This window comes from Oenanthe melanoleuca, chromosome 7, assembly GCF_029582105.1.
Source record: "Oenanthe melanoleuca isolate GR-GAL-2019-014 chromosome 7, OMel1.0, whole genome shotgun sequence".
Classification (NCBI taxonomy): domain Eukaryota; kingdom Metazoa; phylum Chordata; class Aves; order Passeriformes; family Muscicapidae; genus Oenanthe; species Oenanthe melanoleuca.
In genome coordinates, this window is record NC_079341.1 from 5,659,527 (window position 1) to 5,675,165 (window position 15,639).

Genomic DNA, 15,639 nt, shown 5'->3' on the forward strand with positions numbered 1-15,639 from the left:
AAGTGACCTTTACACAGGCAGATGCTCACATAGGAAGAGAATTATCAAAACCTTGTTTTTAAAACACGATTTTGGTGGTTGTTGCCACAAATATGGGACTTTGACATCACACCTAATTTATAGCTCATATTCCAAGAGTTTGGAACTTTTGATTGTGGATATGAGGTTGGGGCTTTGAACTCAGTATCCTGGGCCTTTTTCCTGCTTTATGCTAAGACTAATGTAGTAATCTTTTTATTTTTGTTGGAGAATGCCACCATGAAGTGTTGGGAAATTGAAATGTCTTAAAAAAAGCTGGCATCAAATGGATGCAATATGGTAATTCATGGACTCTAAATATTGTGTCAGATCCCTTTTTGACCAAACTAGTTGAAGACCCGAGACGAGCAGCAGGGGTTATGTTGTGTAGCTGTGCCCTGTGTAACTTGAATTCAGTGAAAGTTTCTGCAGGGTACCAGCACCCTCTCGTGGGCTGTGTGATTGTGATTTTGGAGCTGTTTTAGAATGGTATTATCTTCACACTGGTAAGGCCCTATCAATATTTTTTTTAGAGCTGGGAGGTTTTATGTTACATTAAAGCTGCCTGTTCCTAATTCAACAGCTGTGCCTGTTTGTGGAAATAAAATTGCTCACAGCATCCCTGTTATCCTGTATCCTCCTTAGAATCAGAATCATAAAATTGTTTGAAGTAGAAGAGATTTTGAAAATGGGAATGTGTGTTTTACCCTGCCAGTTGTTTTCCACCCCACTGCTGGTGGTGGAGGGATTTTCCTCTTTTGCAGGAGAATGCAGTCTGATGTCTGTGGGATCAAGAAAGTGGTGTTTGGAAAGGGGGTTATTGTATGAGGGGCCTGTTATATGGATTAAAATCAATCCCTAAAAATACAAACTGAAAATCTTAAAAAAAAAAAAAAAGTCTAACAAGATGAGAACTCTGGATTTGTTTTCAGGATAAACTGGCTGTGATAGCACAGATGTTTATTTTGGTTTTAAACCAGTATTTACCATATTTTTGTTGACCCTCTCTCCTAGAAGATGCAGAGATTGAAGATTGGGTTCTACTGCATAACTGCTTGTACCTTAGGGGTGTTTCTTCTGACCCCCAGAATTAAGCACCTTGAATCTTGATTTCTTTTTTTCTTTTTTTTTTTTTTTCCAATCAGCAATGTCCAGAACGATATTTGCTAGGGTTACAAAAGACTTGGCTCTAGGGCTGTGTATCTGTAGTATGGAGTGTTTATTTTTAGAGAATCAGAAATTTGTCCCTTTTAAGGTCAGGAGTTGCTATTTGTAATGCACAAATTTTTAAAGAACCAAGCAATTGACTTGATTTCCTCTTTTCTTGCAGGTTGCAGAATCAGCATGTATCTCCAATAGTTAAAAAGGTAAGCACAATATTTTTGCAAACATGGAGCAGGATTCTGTTTTCTGATTGATGCATTTGGCTCATTACTGGGAGGAGGAGAAACTTCATCTTAATGTATGTGAACCTTTATTTAGTACTTTATTGTTTTATCTACAACTTTTATTTATGTTTGGGATCTAAATCCCTTCACAATTACTGGATCAGCAGCTTGAAAATGGGATATTGGTTATCAAATGCTTAGTTACCCTTCTGGGTTCAAATTTGTATCCAAGACATTTTAATAAAGTAAATAGGCAGAGTTGGCATGTAGGACTTGAGAGTTTGCAGTAAGAAAAGCTTAGCAACTGATTTTGGTGGGAAAAGAGAAATAAGCCCAAATTAATAAGTCTGTCTCCTAGTCCCAGCCATCAGCTTACCTCTATGACTTTTTTTTTTCTTTTTATGAAATAGCTTCAAGATATGAGTCTCTTTTAACCTCTTTTAAAACTCTTTTAGATTTTTCTTCGGATTGCCTATTATTTTCCTTAGCACTGGATAGCTGTATGTTATCTTTTAAATCATGTTGAAAATATTAATTTTACTTACTGGGAGGTCGAAGGTGCTTAGTTTTTCTCTCTGAATAACATAATAAATACATTTCTGACAGTTACAGTTACATGAGGAGTCCTTCAGAAAAAAAAAACCATTAAAAATGAGATGTTCAGTCCTAACAGTAATCTGGTGAGAAAGTTAGAGACAAAGGAATAAAACTGCAAACATCTTAAGTGATCTTTAATTGGGATCTTGGTGGAGGGAACAATAGATGCAACCTCAATTATTCATGTACAGCAGATGGTGCTGTTGGAATGGATTTAGTCACCTGAGGAATAACCTCCAAGCTGACCAGTAAACTCCAGTATGAGGTATATATCAGATGCTAAGGTATATTCATTCTTGCTGAAGTACACAAGACTAACAGGAAGACTATTGTTGGCCTGTAATATTGTCCTTGTGCTTGAAAAATACCCAATTTGCTTGTGGGAGCAAAAAATTTTAAAAAAATCTTTAAATGTGCTTAAAAAATGCGGTGTATGAGTATTTCTTCAAAGAGTGTGTAAAGTTAGCTGATAATAAGGGCCAAATCTATAAATAAATGAGATTTTCAAGGATGTTTTGGTGCATGGGGATTTTCATGTGATATATATTTAATAATTTATCATATGATACGTGATATATATATATAAATGTGTTATATATATATGCAGAATAGGGGCTGCATCATGGCTTTGAGCCTTCTGCTGCCAGGGTGTCCCTCTTGATGGGAAGGGATTAGAAATGCCACAGCTGCAGGGTCTCTAAGTGGGCTCACAAATCCTTCATCACAAAACTCCATCTATCATAAATCTGTGGAAAAATAGAGTGGCTTTGTTCCACTCAACAAAGGTGGAAGAGAGAGAATTGAGGAGATGCTGAAGTTTTCCATCAATCTTGCTGTGTTGCTTCTGATCTCACCTGGGTTAGTTTACCTCTGGGATTTGGGTGGGATATGCTTGAGTTTTTTAGTGTCTCTCTGTTCCTGTTTCAGTGATGCAGGTGAAATGGGAGGATTGGAGATGGGTAGGCCCCAAATTCCAGCTGGGATCTGTTTTTTCTTTGGAGAGAAGGCAGCTCTTTTTCTCCTAGATGCTTCAGTGGGTGTCAAATCTGTGAAATACAGAATGTTATGGGATTTACTGCTTCCAGCACACACATTAACACTGAATGTCATAGTTCTATTTTGTGTGCAGCATTTACTTCCTTGCACTTGGTTTTCAACCTGCTTTTGTCTAATTATGTGGCCATTATAATATGTTTAAGGATATTGAGTATTTAACTTCATGCATATTACAGATTGGTTATTATAGGGTTGTTCAGCCTGGAGAAGAGAAGACAAGGCTCTGGGAGACCTCATTGTTCCCTTCCAGTACCTAAAGGGGGCTTTCAAAAAAGAGACGGAATGACTTTTCATGTGCACAGATAGTGATAAAAGAAGAGAAAATTGTTTAAACTATAAGAGGAGAGATTTAAGTTAGTTAAAATCAAATTGTTCCGTGGGAGGTGGTGAGTCTCAGAGTAGCTGTGGCTGCCCATCACTGGAATTGTTCAAGAGCAGATTGAATAGGAGTTGGAGAAACCTGGTCTAATGGAAGGTGTTCCTGCCCATGGGAAGGGCTGGAAAGAGGTGAGCTTTAAGGTCAATTCTGACTCAAACCACTGGTCTATGATTTGGTTCTATGATATTTTTTATTCCCTAAAACAGTTACTATTAAACCAACATGAGGTTACCAAGTTTCTCTCCCAAGCGTATGTTCTTTAGACAACAGTCAGATTTTAGACACCTTTTTCTCTCTTTGAAGCTGTCATCCTTCAAAGGCCTTGTCTTAGACCTCCTTCCTGAGTGTCATACCCCAGAGTCTCTGCCTTGGGGAGCAGAGGTTGGTGGAGTTAGGAGCTGCTTTGGGGAGGAGAGCTACAAAGGTGATCTGAAGTCTCTTTTCAGTCTTTACACCAAATTTTGTGAATCAAATCTCTGATGGGTTAGGGCAGTTAAAGTAATTATTAAAAGCAAAACCACTTTTGACTTTACATAGCTATCTCTTCCCCCAGAAGAAAGGAGAAATACACATTCTTATGTAATTCTTTCTTGGCAATGCTGAGAAGAAGGTGGTAAAATTTGAGCAGCTGAAGGCATTATGGTAAAGAGCTCAGTAGTTTCACAGGCTGCTCTTTGCATTTTACAAACTGTGCTGTTTTCTCAAAGATGCTAAATGAATTCTCATCCCCCTAAGGGGTGTTTTTTCCCTTTCTCTCTTTGTCAGTGTTGCTGTTCCTTCAAAGCTGTGTAGGCACAGCACTAGTTTGGAAAGTTGCTCTTAGATGGGACTCATTTCCTCCTGAGCTTCTTGGTGGTGAGCATGTGACTGTGGCATGACTATTGCATTGATGGTTTGCTCCTTCATGGTTAGTTCTTCTTTCTAAATTGTGTCAGCTGAACTCGATCCTGTTGCTCCTTCTTTCTCAGAGAAGTAGTGTCTAATAACATGAATGCTGAAGTAGAACTTCAGCAGTGGGGAAGTTTGAAGCTTATAGTGCTTAGGCTTCAGACAAAAATAATTAAGTCATTCAGTCTCTGCTTTCCATCACAGTCTGGAGATATAAAAGCTGTTATCTGGGATCTGGGGAACGAGTGCCAGCAGGTAGAGCTCCTTGTTAGCACATCAACCCAGTTCCAGTGGTCAGCTCAAGCATGCTGGGTTTGGTTAGTGAAAAACTGCAAAGTTAAGATGCCAGTAGCAATCTTTTTCAAAAAATGCCAGCCTGGGTAATTGTCAAAATATGATGGTGCATGTAAGTCATCTACCAGACATCTAGTGCTGTGCTCCTGATGTACTGAGAAATAAAGGTCTGAGAGCAGCTGAAGGTGACTGGACAGAGAAGTCTCATCACTGTAGTAACAGACTGAAGAAGCCTTGCCCCTGCAGGCATTCGCTGCTGCAAAGTGCTTTTTTGTCCTGTGAGGTTTAATCTGAGGGCAGGATTAAAGGACAGCTGCAACCCTCAGCCTGTGCTGATGATCTGTAGGATCTACAGGATCAACAGATGTTTGTTGGTCACTCAGATGGGGAAACAGGATGATGCCACATTATCCCATAATGTCACATGTTACTTTTTAGTTTATGAAAAGGCTGGAAAATACCACAGGTAATGTTGACAGTGGGATGCCTCTTGGTGAGGCCTGATAGAAACCCTTCTGTGGAAAATAGAGAGGGGCATATTAATGTATTGCTGCTATTTCCAAATACATTCTGTGCCTTTTGAGGCAGTGAATGAAATGGGAACATGAGAAACAGCCATAAAGGATGCTGAAAACATCTTGTTTCATGCACTAGGCTGTATAAATATTTCCTCGCTTATGTCTCTCCTCGTTACTGAGCTGCAAGACTGAAGAGTTTATGATTATCTTTTATTCATAACAAAATAAAATTGTGCCTTTCCACACCTAGCAGTGAGGGTGTCTTTGATTTAGTCCTTCTAAGAGAGCTGTCCTTCCTTGCCCCTTCTGTGTGACAAAGGGTTAATTGTCACATGTGCCTCTGGCTGTGGGTGAGCTGCATCCTTCACTCATCTTTGTTCACTGGACTGTGCATCAGTGCACTCCCAAGTTCCAGGGGCTGGGTAGAGGAAGCCCAGGGATAACCCTCCTTTTGGGGATACATTGCTGCTGCTTTGGGAGAGGCTGAGGGGGTGGCACAGGTGGTACAAGGTGCTTGGCATCACATCAGGCCATGGCTCTGGGCATGGGGAACCTCTGCAGCATGGCTCAACTGCTCTGGAAATGGAGGAGGATGGAGAGATCTGAGAGAAGAGGTAGGGCTTTAATCACTGCATTTAAATGCTGGAACAAAGCAGTTGGTGCTGATGGTGTTGCAAATGTTTTCAGGTGAGGTTTGAACCTCTTTGCTAAGTGCAACTTCAGTGTTAGCACTTTGGATTCATAAGAAATCCAGTTTGTCAGAAATACTTTGAGCAAGATTCATTTCCCAATGTTTTATTTCACTTGGAAGAAGAGGACTTTTTAACAAATATGGAGCTTCTCTAAAACTGCAGCTTTCTGACTTACACTGTTTCCTAATAGTTCTGTGTCATCTACAGGTTAATGGGATTTTTTGCTTATATGCCATTTGCTGAATTAAAGTGTTTTTTAGCTATTAAATTTCCCTTATAAGACATGTTTAGGTTTTCTCTCAGTAATGAGAATAAACCAAGATAACTCTAGAGGTCTTTCACAGCTCTTTTTTGCATGCAGTTGATACTCAACCAAGAAATGCAGGTTATCTCTAAGTCCTCATGTGCTGTGTACTTGCCACAGCTAGCATTTACCTGAAAATCTCTCAAGCAGTCTCTTGTGAAAATAAAGACAATTTCTGTTGTGTTGGCTGCTGTATTTTTAAGAACTTCTGATAGTCTTCCTATCTTTGAAAATACTCTTAAGTAATTAAAAACTTTAAAACCAGGAGAGGATTAACAGTGTACATTTTCTTGGCTCACACTTAACTTAGTGTCTTGGGTTGAAAGAAAGGTGTCTGCTGAGGAAGGCAGGAGCCTCTCTTGAAATGGAAAATGTGAACCCCCTCTTTCCAAATTAGTAGTGTCCAAAACCTTGGGACAGGTTTGAGCACTACAATATAAAACAGACATGGAGGGATCTTGGGTCAGGATTTACCCCAACAGCCCAATGCCAAGCCAGGGCCCAGGCTGCTGCTTTTAAAGAACATTTCAAACTTTACCTAATAAATTGGTGCCTTAAAGCCTAAATATCCGCCTCCCTGTTTTCCAGACAGAAGCCGTCTCCGCCAGCCAAGAAACCAGCAAAGATATTTCACAATGGATGTAGATGATGAAGAAAACATGAGTAAGATGTGTTTATTTGCATAGTAGTAAACTCTGTAATAGTTTCTGAAAGTATTTTTTTTTTCTCTCAAGTACAGGGAAGACTGCAAAGAAACTTCAGATGCAGAAATGAAAATACTTTAAAATGCAGTAGAGTGAATTGGAGCTTTTGCATTAACAGTGTTTTAAACATACTAATCTAGTTATACTTTCTGTATTTATACCTTATATTTTTCTTACAGCAGCTGACTAATCAAAATATTTCCCTGTCTTGAACCAGCAGTAAAGAAGGAGGGATAATATCAGTAATGCCCATGCCAGAGGTTAAGTGCCAGTAAGGAATGAGGGGAGAGATGTAGGGGATGGAGTTGAGGAGTGTAGTGTAAAGGAGGGAGAAAAGAAGAAAGGTAAAAGCAAAGGAGAAGCTGGAAAAGCTCAGTGCAGGTCTCACATGGGCTGATTATTCTCTTTAGCTGCTGATTGTCCCAACCCTAAGCTACTGAATTATTAAAGTGATTTTAAAGCACAAAAAAAGTCAAATAAAGTGATGACCTTGATGTGTACTTGATGCAGCCAAGTGTGTGGGACTTTTGACTCTGGGGTATAATTAAGATCCAATAACTTATGAGAAAAGTATTCTCACTGAGCCATTCTAAAATATTTTTACTGTTACCTGCCTTTCAGCTATCTTTTTGTTTGTTTTTGTGACTCAGAGAATTGTTCTGTTGCTGCTGTGCTGTGCCTGACTGTAAATAATTGTACATTATGTTATAACAAATGTGCTTCTTTTTCCCTCAAGCAACAGTGTCTAAAGAATGCATCTGGCAAAGGTGACAAAGCCCAGCAATGGCTTTGGAGCAGTTCAGTCTGGAGGAGTTACACAACAATTTTAGAGGGAAATGAGGAAGTTAGATCATAGTGTTAAAATAAACCAATCAAACCCAAAATAAACATTCTCCCCCTCACCACTCTCCCCACCCCAACACAAAAATGAAAAATATTACCTGAAATAGAATTAATCTTTTTTCTTTAGTGAAACAGTGAACTCAACTGCAATATGCTTGGTATAATTTTCTTTTCCTTGGTATTTAAGAAGTTATTTCAAATTGGTATTTTAACTGTTTCTAAAGGTGGCTTCTCTATGGAAGCCTTCAAAAAGTGTAATTGGATAATTATCATAATATTTTTGATAAAACATCCCTTTTCTCAGTAATGGTATAGCTGAGCATGAATAGAAGGTGCCTTCCTGAGCTGGAGAAACACAGTCTCTTTATAGGGGCATTCTTTAATTGTGTAATTAAGAAAAAAAACCTGAATTTTTGTCTGCTTCTGGGTTTTTTTTTTATGTATTAGTGCATTAATATGGGAAACCATTCAGGAAGTTTGTGATTTTGTCAGGAGCTTGGCTCAATGGAACTGTTTAGGGAATGCATTTGTATAACTTCAGTTTTGACATGTCAGAACCTTGGCTGAGCCCAGTTCATATAAAGTGCAGGATGACCTTCCTTTGTGTGCCCACACAAACATCATGAATTTGAAATGTTAAATCATCTGATTTGGGGGGGTGAGAAATCAGAGTTTAAATTCTTAAGTTCCTCACTTAGATTTATCCTGAGGTATACTTTTTAACCTTTTCTCTCTTTACTTTTATAATTGTGAAGTGGCATATTAGAAATTGCCTATTAAATATTTTATTATTTTATGTAACTGCTTTTGGGGAAAGGTTCTTAAAGGAAGGGAAGATGTGCTATGCAGTCTTTGTAGCCTGTGGTTGCATAACAAGAATTTCTCTGCAGAAGCCAGAATTAAGATGATTTTTTTTTTTTTTTTGCTTCAGATGAAGTATAAGACAGTGATGGTGTCTTACATTAATAAATTAATATCCCTGAGAAAACAGTGTTTCAGACTTCAATTTTTACTGTTTTCCTTCTTTATCTTTGGTCAGAGAGATGCTACAAGATATTTGGTTAAAGAGATGGTTATTTAGAATGTTTCTATTTGTTTTCTGTTGTTTTGCAAGGCTGGTGTTTCTGCAGCACTCTGCACACTTGGAACACAAGCATGTGACTCTCCTGACCTTTCTCTTTGATCTGTTTGCTCCTTTTTCTACAAGATGCTCTGAAGAGTGCATGTGATTTTTTTCTGCTTGCTTTTAAATGAAAGAAAAAAAAAGACTTATTTAGAATTTCCCAGGCTGCTAAATGAGAGCAGCAATGTAAGGGGTAGCTAGAACCATGTTTTGGTTCAGCTAAGAGTCATCTAAATTTAATTAATTGTGTTCCAGATCAGACAGAGCAGGGGGAGTGTTGTCTCTCAGAAGGCAGGTAATAAGGGCCCCAATGGATAAAGCATCTTAATAGCAGACACTTTTTAATTACAGGGAATAAACCCAAAAATGAACTAGCATGTCCAGACAAAAGATTTATTTCTTTACTGGCATAAAAAATTCTCCATGTCTTTCTTGCTTTGAATGCTCTTGGGTTTGTAAGTGCTCAAACAAAATCTGGGGGGCAGGACTGTCCTTCTGCTGAAGTTTTTTGGTGTCAGCTATGATTTTTATTAAGATTGCCTCCACAGACATAAGTCAACTATCTAGTTGAAGCTGCTAGCTATTTTTAATGACTAGAAAATACACCAACTTATAAAAAATACCCACTTTTTAAATCGTGGGTTGTATAAATGTTTAAGAAAACAGGATTTCAGTCATCAAGTGTTTCTGTATGTGTTAATGCTGCTTTAAAGCCTTGGATGCACAGCAGATGTGATGGACTGCAAAGGGTTCTCTAAAGCATTATTTCCTTGAAAAACTGAATTTAAAGATTGGAAATGATAGAGATTTCTGTAAAATCATGCACAACATGGAGTGTTTAATATTTGAACCATCAAATTTAAAAAATAGCAAGTAAACCCAGTAGATGCAGTAGGACTAGGAGGTGGAGGATCAAAGAAAGCAATGGGAGATGTTTTCATGCTGTTTGTAATGAAGTGGTGAAGCACCTTGCTCAAGACATTTTGGATGCCATGAGTTTATGGGGTCTTTAAAAGCCATTTGGGAAGGAAATGTGTGCATGTGGCTCCCTGCCATGGTCTCTGGGAGAGCCCAGGGCTGTGAGGCTGCCCTGGGGAGGGTCACTGTGTCCTTGTGCTGCTGGAACACCCTCTCCTGGGTGCTGTTGGTGGCCCTGTCACACGCAGGGAAATGGACACAGTGAGGAAGAACCTAGAGGGCCATTCCTAACTTCCCTGGAAGGGGTGGCATGCCTGGAAAAGGCATCCAGGCAGAGGCTGGGCTGGAGGAGTTACTCCTTGTCTGAACATGGACAAGATTAAAGGTGGCATCTCTGACTTGACCAGGTTATGTTTTGGCTAATCTTCCCAAGCCCTCAGGTAGTTAGAGGGCCTCAGCACTGCTGGGCTGGACAGGCTGACAAAAAGGACCTAAAGCATACCTTCACCCTTGGCCTGAGAGAGAGGGACTTTTCCTTGCAGTCCAGCAACTCTGTGGGTTTAAACAAGTACAGGTCCTTTTTGTACAGAAAGTCTTTCACTTTCCATCACAAACTTGGATTTGCATCAGCTTCACAGTTACCTGCTTTCCTGATCTCTTGGTTTGACTCAGGATCAGCTCCCTGCATTCTTTCTCTCAGAGTTTCTTCCACCCTGCAGATTCTCCAAAGCTAACAAAGCCTAGTAGTCTCAGGCAAGGAGTAGTTTTCTTCCTTTCTCTCTTTATGAGACAAGGTAAGCCTGCAAGTTTATTTCCTGCTCCCTACAAGTCCCTCCTCTCTGTCCAGACACTGTTTCCCCTGCCTGACAAAGGAGTTCCTCCAGCTGCCATGCTTATATGCAAAAGTTTTTCTTTTTGATATTTGGCTGGAGTCTATTCAACTCCTGTTTTCCTTCTATGGTTTCCATAGGCACTGGTAGTGGTTTTCATATAAAAAGAAATGAAACCAGAGACCATTAATTATTGTCAACTCAATGATTTCTGTTCAGCCTGAAGGTCTTGGTGGATGATAACAAATACTGGTGCTACCAGTAAGGGCAGTGTTCCAGAAATGATGTTTTAGATGAGATGTAAGAAATTTCCTGTAAGGAAAGATTAAAAAAATTCCTCAATTGTCCTTGGATTCCTCCACCATAAATATATATTTTTGTAAAGAATATATGCATAAATATGCATTGTTGCTGAACAAGAGAGACTTGATTAAATCTAGCACATTTCTAGCAATGAAATGCTTCAGAATTTCAATTCTTGACTGAATTTAATTGACTTAATTACATGATCAGTACTGTACTTTGTTGTGCTGCTGTGATTTAATGAAATGTGTTCCTACTTTGGCTTTCTTTTGATCTTTTTTTTTTCCTTCCCTTTTTTTTCTCTTCGAGCACCGAAAGGAGTAACCTATCGAGCTTTTGCTGGAGGATGTTATAAATGAAAATTTAGTAACCATTCCATCAACTTTGTAACCTGGGTGAAGTGATGTGTGCATGGTAGGGGATTCTTAGGGAAGACTGGAAGCTTGACTAGAATTTGTCACTGTGAAAAAGAGCTTCCACCTGCTTTGCTCTAATTTCAGTAACCATTTACCACCTTAGATCAGTGTAAATGTAAAACAGATACACTGAAGTTGTGGAACAGCAGAGTTAAAAATACTTGATCTATTGCATTTGCCTTTTCATTCATAAATGCCAGTAAAAAGCACAAATAGTTAATTTCCTTAGTTTCTTTATCAGGGTGAAAATGAGGTCTTTGAACTTACAGCAAATTTAATTCCTTATATGTAGCTGTGATGTATCATTACCCCAATTTATATTTTTGAAAACAAAATATTAAATGAATATTATATTGCCTTCCCTGCCCTCCCATTAAAATATTGTCACTGTAAGTGTGCAGCTTTTGTCACACTTCTATTCTACATAGCCTTAGAGAGGATCTCTAGTGATTTTTGGGTTTGTAACTCCATGACAGCAGTTTTCTTGACAAGGAAGTACACTTGTAAATGATGAATACGAGATTTTTTTTTTTTTAATAGAAGACTGTATGGAAATACATAGTCTTGTGGTCCTGCTGGCACAGTGGGCAGTTCCTGAGAAAATTGGGATGAGGTGAATGTTTAGAAAAGGCGTGAAAAAGCACTGAATTTGAAAAATATGGAATAGCTAGAGAGAAACAAAAGCATTCAAACACTTCAGTCATGGTACCTACCAAAGAGCTGCCTAATTTTTCATTGCTTTGAATGAAGGCTTTTTTTTAATGTATTTTTTCAGTTTAAGCAGCTAAAATCACTGTGGGGAAAAATTTACTTGACTAAACTGATAATAAAATAGAATTAAATATCTGGCTCGGAGTTGTGCTCTTAGGCATCCATTTTTACTTTACTAATGGTAGTTGTTTGTTTTGTGGGCTTATGTTGCTATAGCTTATATTGTTGATTTAAAGCATTTTTTGAGGCTAGATACAACTTAAAAGTTTTGTTCCAGCATAATTAAAATGCAAAAAAAAGTTGTAGTGGTTTTTTGCTCTGCAGTTGTATCAAGTGTGTGGTTTGAAGACTGAGTGTGTTGTTTCTTGAATTGTTGAGGGGCTGTGTTACATTGCCATCATCCCCAGTTGTATTGCAGTTGTGAGCACACATCACTTAACCAGTTACAAAGAGAGATAAAGGAATCTATAAATTTTGCATTTACAAGATCCTGCACCGAAGGCATTGTAAGTTACTCTTTCTGGGCACCGCAGGTTCGAGCAGCACCGACATTAAAGAGAACCGCAATGTGGACAACGTTCCCCCCAAGGACAGCGCCGGGCCGGGGCCCGGGGAGGGCACCCCGCTCTCCAACGGCGGCGGCAGCAGCAGGAAGAGACCTCTGGAGGAGGGCAACAATGGCCATGCCAAATTCCGCCCCAAGAAGAGGAAGAAAACGCCCGGCCCCGTTCTGCCCAAGAACGCCCTGATGCAGCTCAACGAGATTAAACCCGGTTTGCAGTACAAACTGCTCTCGCAGACGGGGCCGGTGCACGCCCCCATGTTTGTGATGGCAGTGGAAGTCAACGGGCAGGTGTTTGAGGGCTCTGGCCCAACGAAGAAGAAAGCCAAGCTTCATGCTGCCGAGAAGGCTCTGCGCTCCTTCGTGCAGTTCCCGAACGCCTCGGAAGCACACCTGGCCATGGGCAGGACTCTGTCGGTCAACACAGACTTCACATCCGACCAGGCCGATTTCCCCGACACCTTGTTCAACGGCTTTGAGACGCCGGTCCCTTCCGACGCCTCCTTCTACCTGGGCTCCAACGGGGACGGCTCCTTTGGCTCGGGCGGGGACTACGGGCTGCCATCGTCCGCCGTAGCCAGCAGCCTTTCCCAGTCGCCCCTGCCCCCTGCCTCCCCCTACCCCACGGCCAGCGGGAAGAACCCCGTCATGATCCTCAACGAGCTGCGCCCCGGCCTCAAGTACGAGTTCCTCTCGGAGAGCGGGGAGAGCCACGCCAAGAACTTCGTCATGGCCGTGGCCGTGGACGGGCAGACTTTCGAAGGCTCGGGCAGGAATAAAAAGCTGGCAAAAGCTCGGGCTGCTCAGTCAGCCCTGGCATCCCTGTTCAACATGCAGCTGGACCAGACTCCATCTCGGCAGCCCATTCCCAGCGAGGGGCTCCAGTTGCATTTGCCACAGGTGAGAAACCCTTGGGGTGGTGTTGGTGGCTTTGGGTAACGGCCAAGAGGAGTTGAGTCATGTACTGCATCAGTTTGAACAGCATTTCTGCTTTTATAGATATCTATCTATATCTTTATCTATGTATTTTATAGATATCTATATATATCTATGTCCTGGTTTGAAGGACAGGTGTCTTCCAATAAAGGCAGAAGCTTCTCTTTGAAATGGAGAATGTAACCCCCCCCCTCCTCCAAATTATTATAATTTTGAAATTAAGGGGCTCTCAGGAAAAGGTAGGGGAATTAGGAATAACAGTTCTTTACTAGGAAAATTAAAATAGAAATACAGTATTACAAAGAACAATCCCCAGACACTGCCAGAGTCAGAATCCAAGCTGACACCCGTCAGTCAGTCAGGGTGTTGGCACAGTCCCATTCAATGGTGGCTGCATCCTCCTGCAGTGGCAGATGTGGTTCAGCTGGAGCAGTGCTCCTGGAGAAGGTGCAGTTTTCCTCTGAAGGTGCAGGGATGATGTGGAAAGGTCTGGCTTTCCTCTGGAATCCAGTGGAAAGAAGGTACCTTGGTGTCCAAAATCTCAGTTTTTATCTGGGTAGGAAAGGCTTGGCTGCTCCCCTGGCTGGAGCATCTCCCAGTAATGATGTAATTTTATCAGTCATGCAGTGGGACTGAATGGGCCAGCAGCAGATGAAATCTTCCTGGAGGGAGGATGGGCTGTGGGGAAGATAAAGATGATTGCCCCAGCTGGTTTAAAGATGGCCCATTAGCAGATAATATGTGCCAGGAGATCAGGGTCACTGCCCCACCCGGCTCAACAGATGGTGACAGAATACACATTGCTGGCCACATCAACCCAACACAATCTATATCTGTGTGTGTATATGTATATTTATTAGGTGATTTATACAGTTACAGCTTCTGACAATTTGTATTCTCTTGTACAGAGAAGGGGTTTTGTTTCTGATGTTTTCAGATGTTGATGTTGTGTAAGAGAGCACCAGCGCCAGTTTGAATTATAGTTTGTGCTGGGGAAGGGTTGAATCACATCTTGCTCATCTCAGGCAGCCAGACTTAGATGGAGTTCAAATGAGAATTACTGCTTTTATTGAAGCTATTACTTGATTCAATAGTTTTTAGCAGAGAAGAAAACAATTCTCTCCTGCAAACAGAAATTGTTGCAAGTCAAGGTCAGATTAAGCAAGGCTGGTGCAACTGCCGCTGGTTTCCAGGGTGTGAGCACATTCCATGATCATGAATCCAAGATGTGTGGTTAAATGGCTATCATCTGAAGGGCTGTGCTCTAGATAAATGAATTAATGTGTGTATAGAAGTTACTTAGGCAAGTAAATCTGGCTGAGGAATAATTTAAATCAAAGGCAGGGAAAATATCCAACATACCAGACACAGATCAGAAATTTGAAGGCACAAGAATGGAGTAATTTTGATTTTCTTTTTTCTTTTTTTCTTTTTTTTTTTTTTAATGCAAAACCACTCTCCCCTCTTTTCTTGTTTGTTTCTTCCCACTCAATCTACACTAATAATTGTTTGACTACTGTCTTTCTACGGCATCTCTTGGGTCTTTATAATGATATTATATGCCCATCTAAATTAAAATATTTGTCTGAATTCATTTGCCACTTTATTAATTATGAGAATTTCAAAGCTTAGACTTTTTCTATCTCAAAACCATTGTTCTAGATTTCATTAAAATTCTGACATACTGTTCTGATTTGATAATGTCGGGTCAAAAAGTATAAGTAAATGTACCTATTTTAAGTATGTTGTTTCTGCAGAATATATAGACATTATGTATATTTTAGAACTTTCTCTATGGTTTCATTTCAATGTTGCACAATTATTGTGTTACTGATAATGTGTTCAAATCCAGGATCATGCTTTGGTAGTTAAAATTTCTTCAGTAGACTCAGTGATTTCAGACTGCATTCTCTGCTTTTAAAAGTAGATTTGACCCCAGACACCAAAAAAAATGCACTGCTAGTAATTCATGTATTAATAGTTCTTGCATCAGTAACATGGTGAAAACTGGAACTGGAAGAGGGAAGTGTGAAAAACCCAAGCTGAGCTGGGAAAGATGTTACATGGGTGCTGCCTCATTTAGACCCAATTTCAAGTAATTTTTTTATTCAAGGCCTTTTGATCAGCTTGTCATCAAGATGTCATCAAGCACTTCACTG

General features: G+C 40.1%; 1 protein-coding gene across 4 annotated transcripts in view; it reads left to right on the top strand.

Moving 5' to 3' along the window:
* Positions 1-15,639, top strand: part of ADARB1 (adenosine deaminase RNA specific B1) — a 60,621-nt gene that overhangs the window by 21,458 nt on the left and 23,524 nt on the right. For all 4 annotated transcript variants that reach the window (XM_056496351.1, XM_056496350.1, XM_056496348.1 and 1 more), the window contains exons 2-4: positions 1,349-1,384; positions 6,721-6,797; positions 12,516-13,444. In XM_056496351.1, the coding sequence (XP_056352326.1) occupies positions 6,770-6,797; positions 12,516-13,444 (957 nt within the window). In that variant the 5' untranslated portion in view covers positions 1,349-1,384; positions 6,721-6,769. The remainder of the gene's footprint in view (positions 1-1,348; positions 1,385-6,720; positions 6,798-12,515; positions 13,445-15,639) is intronic.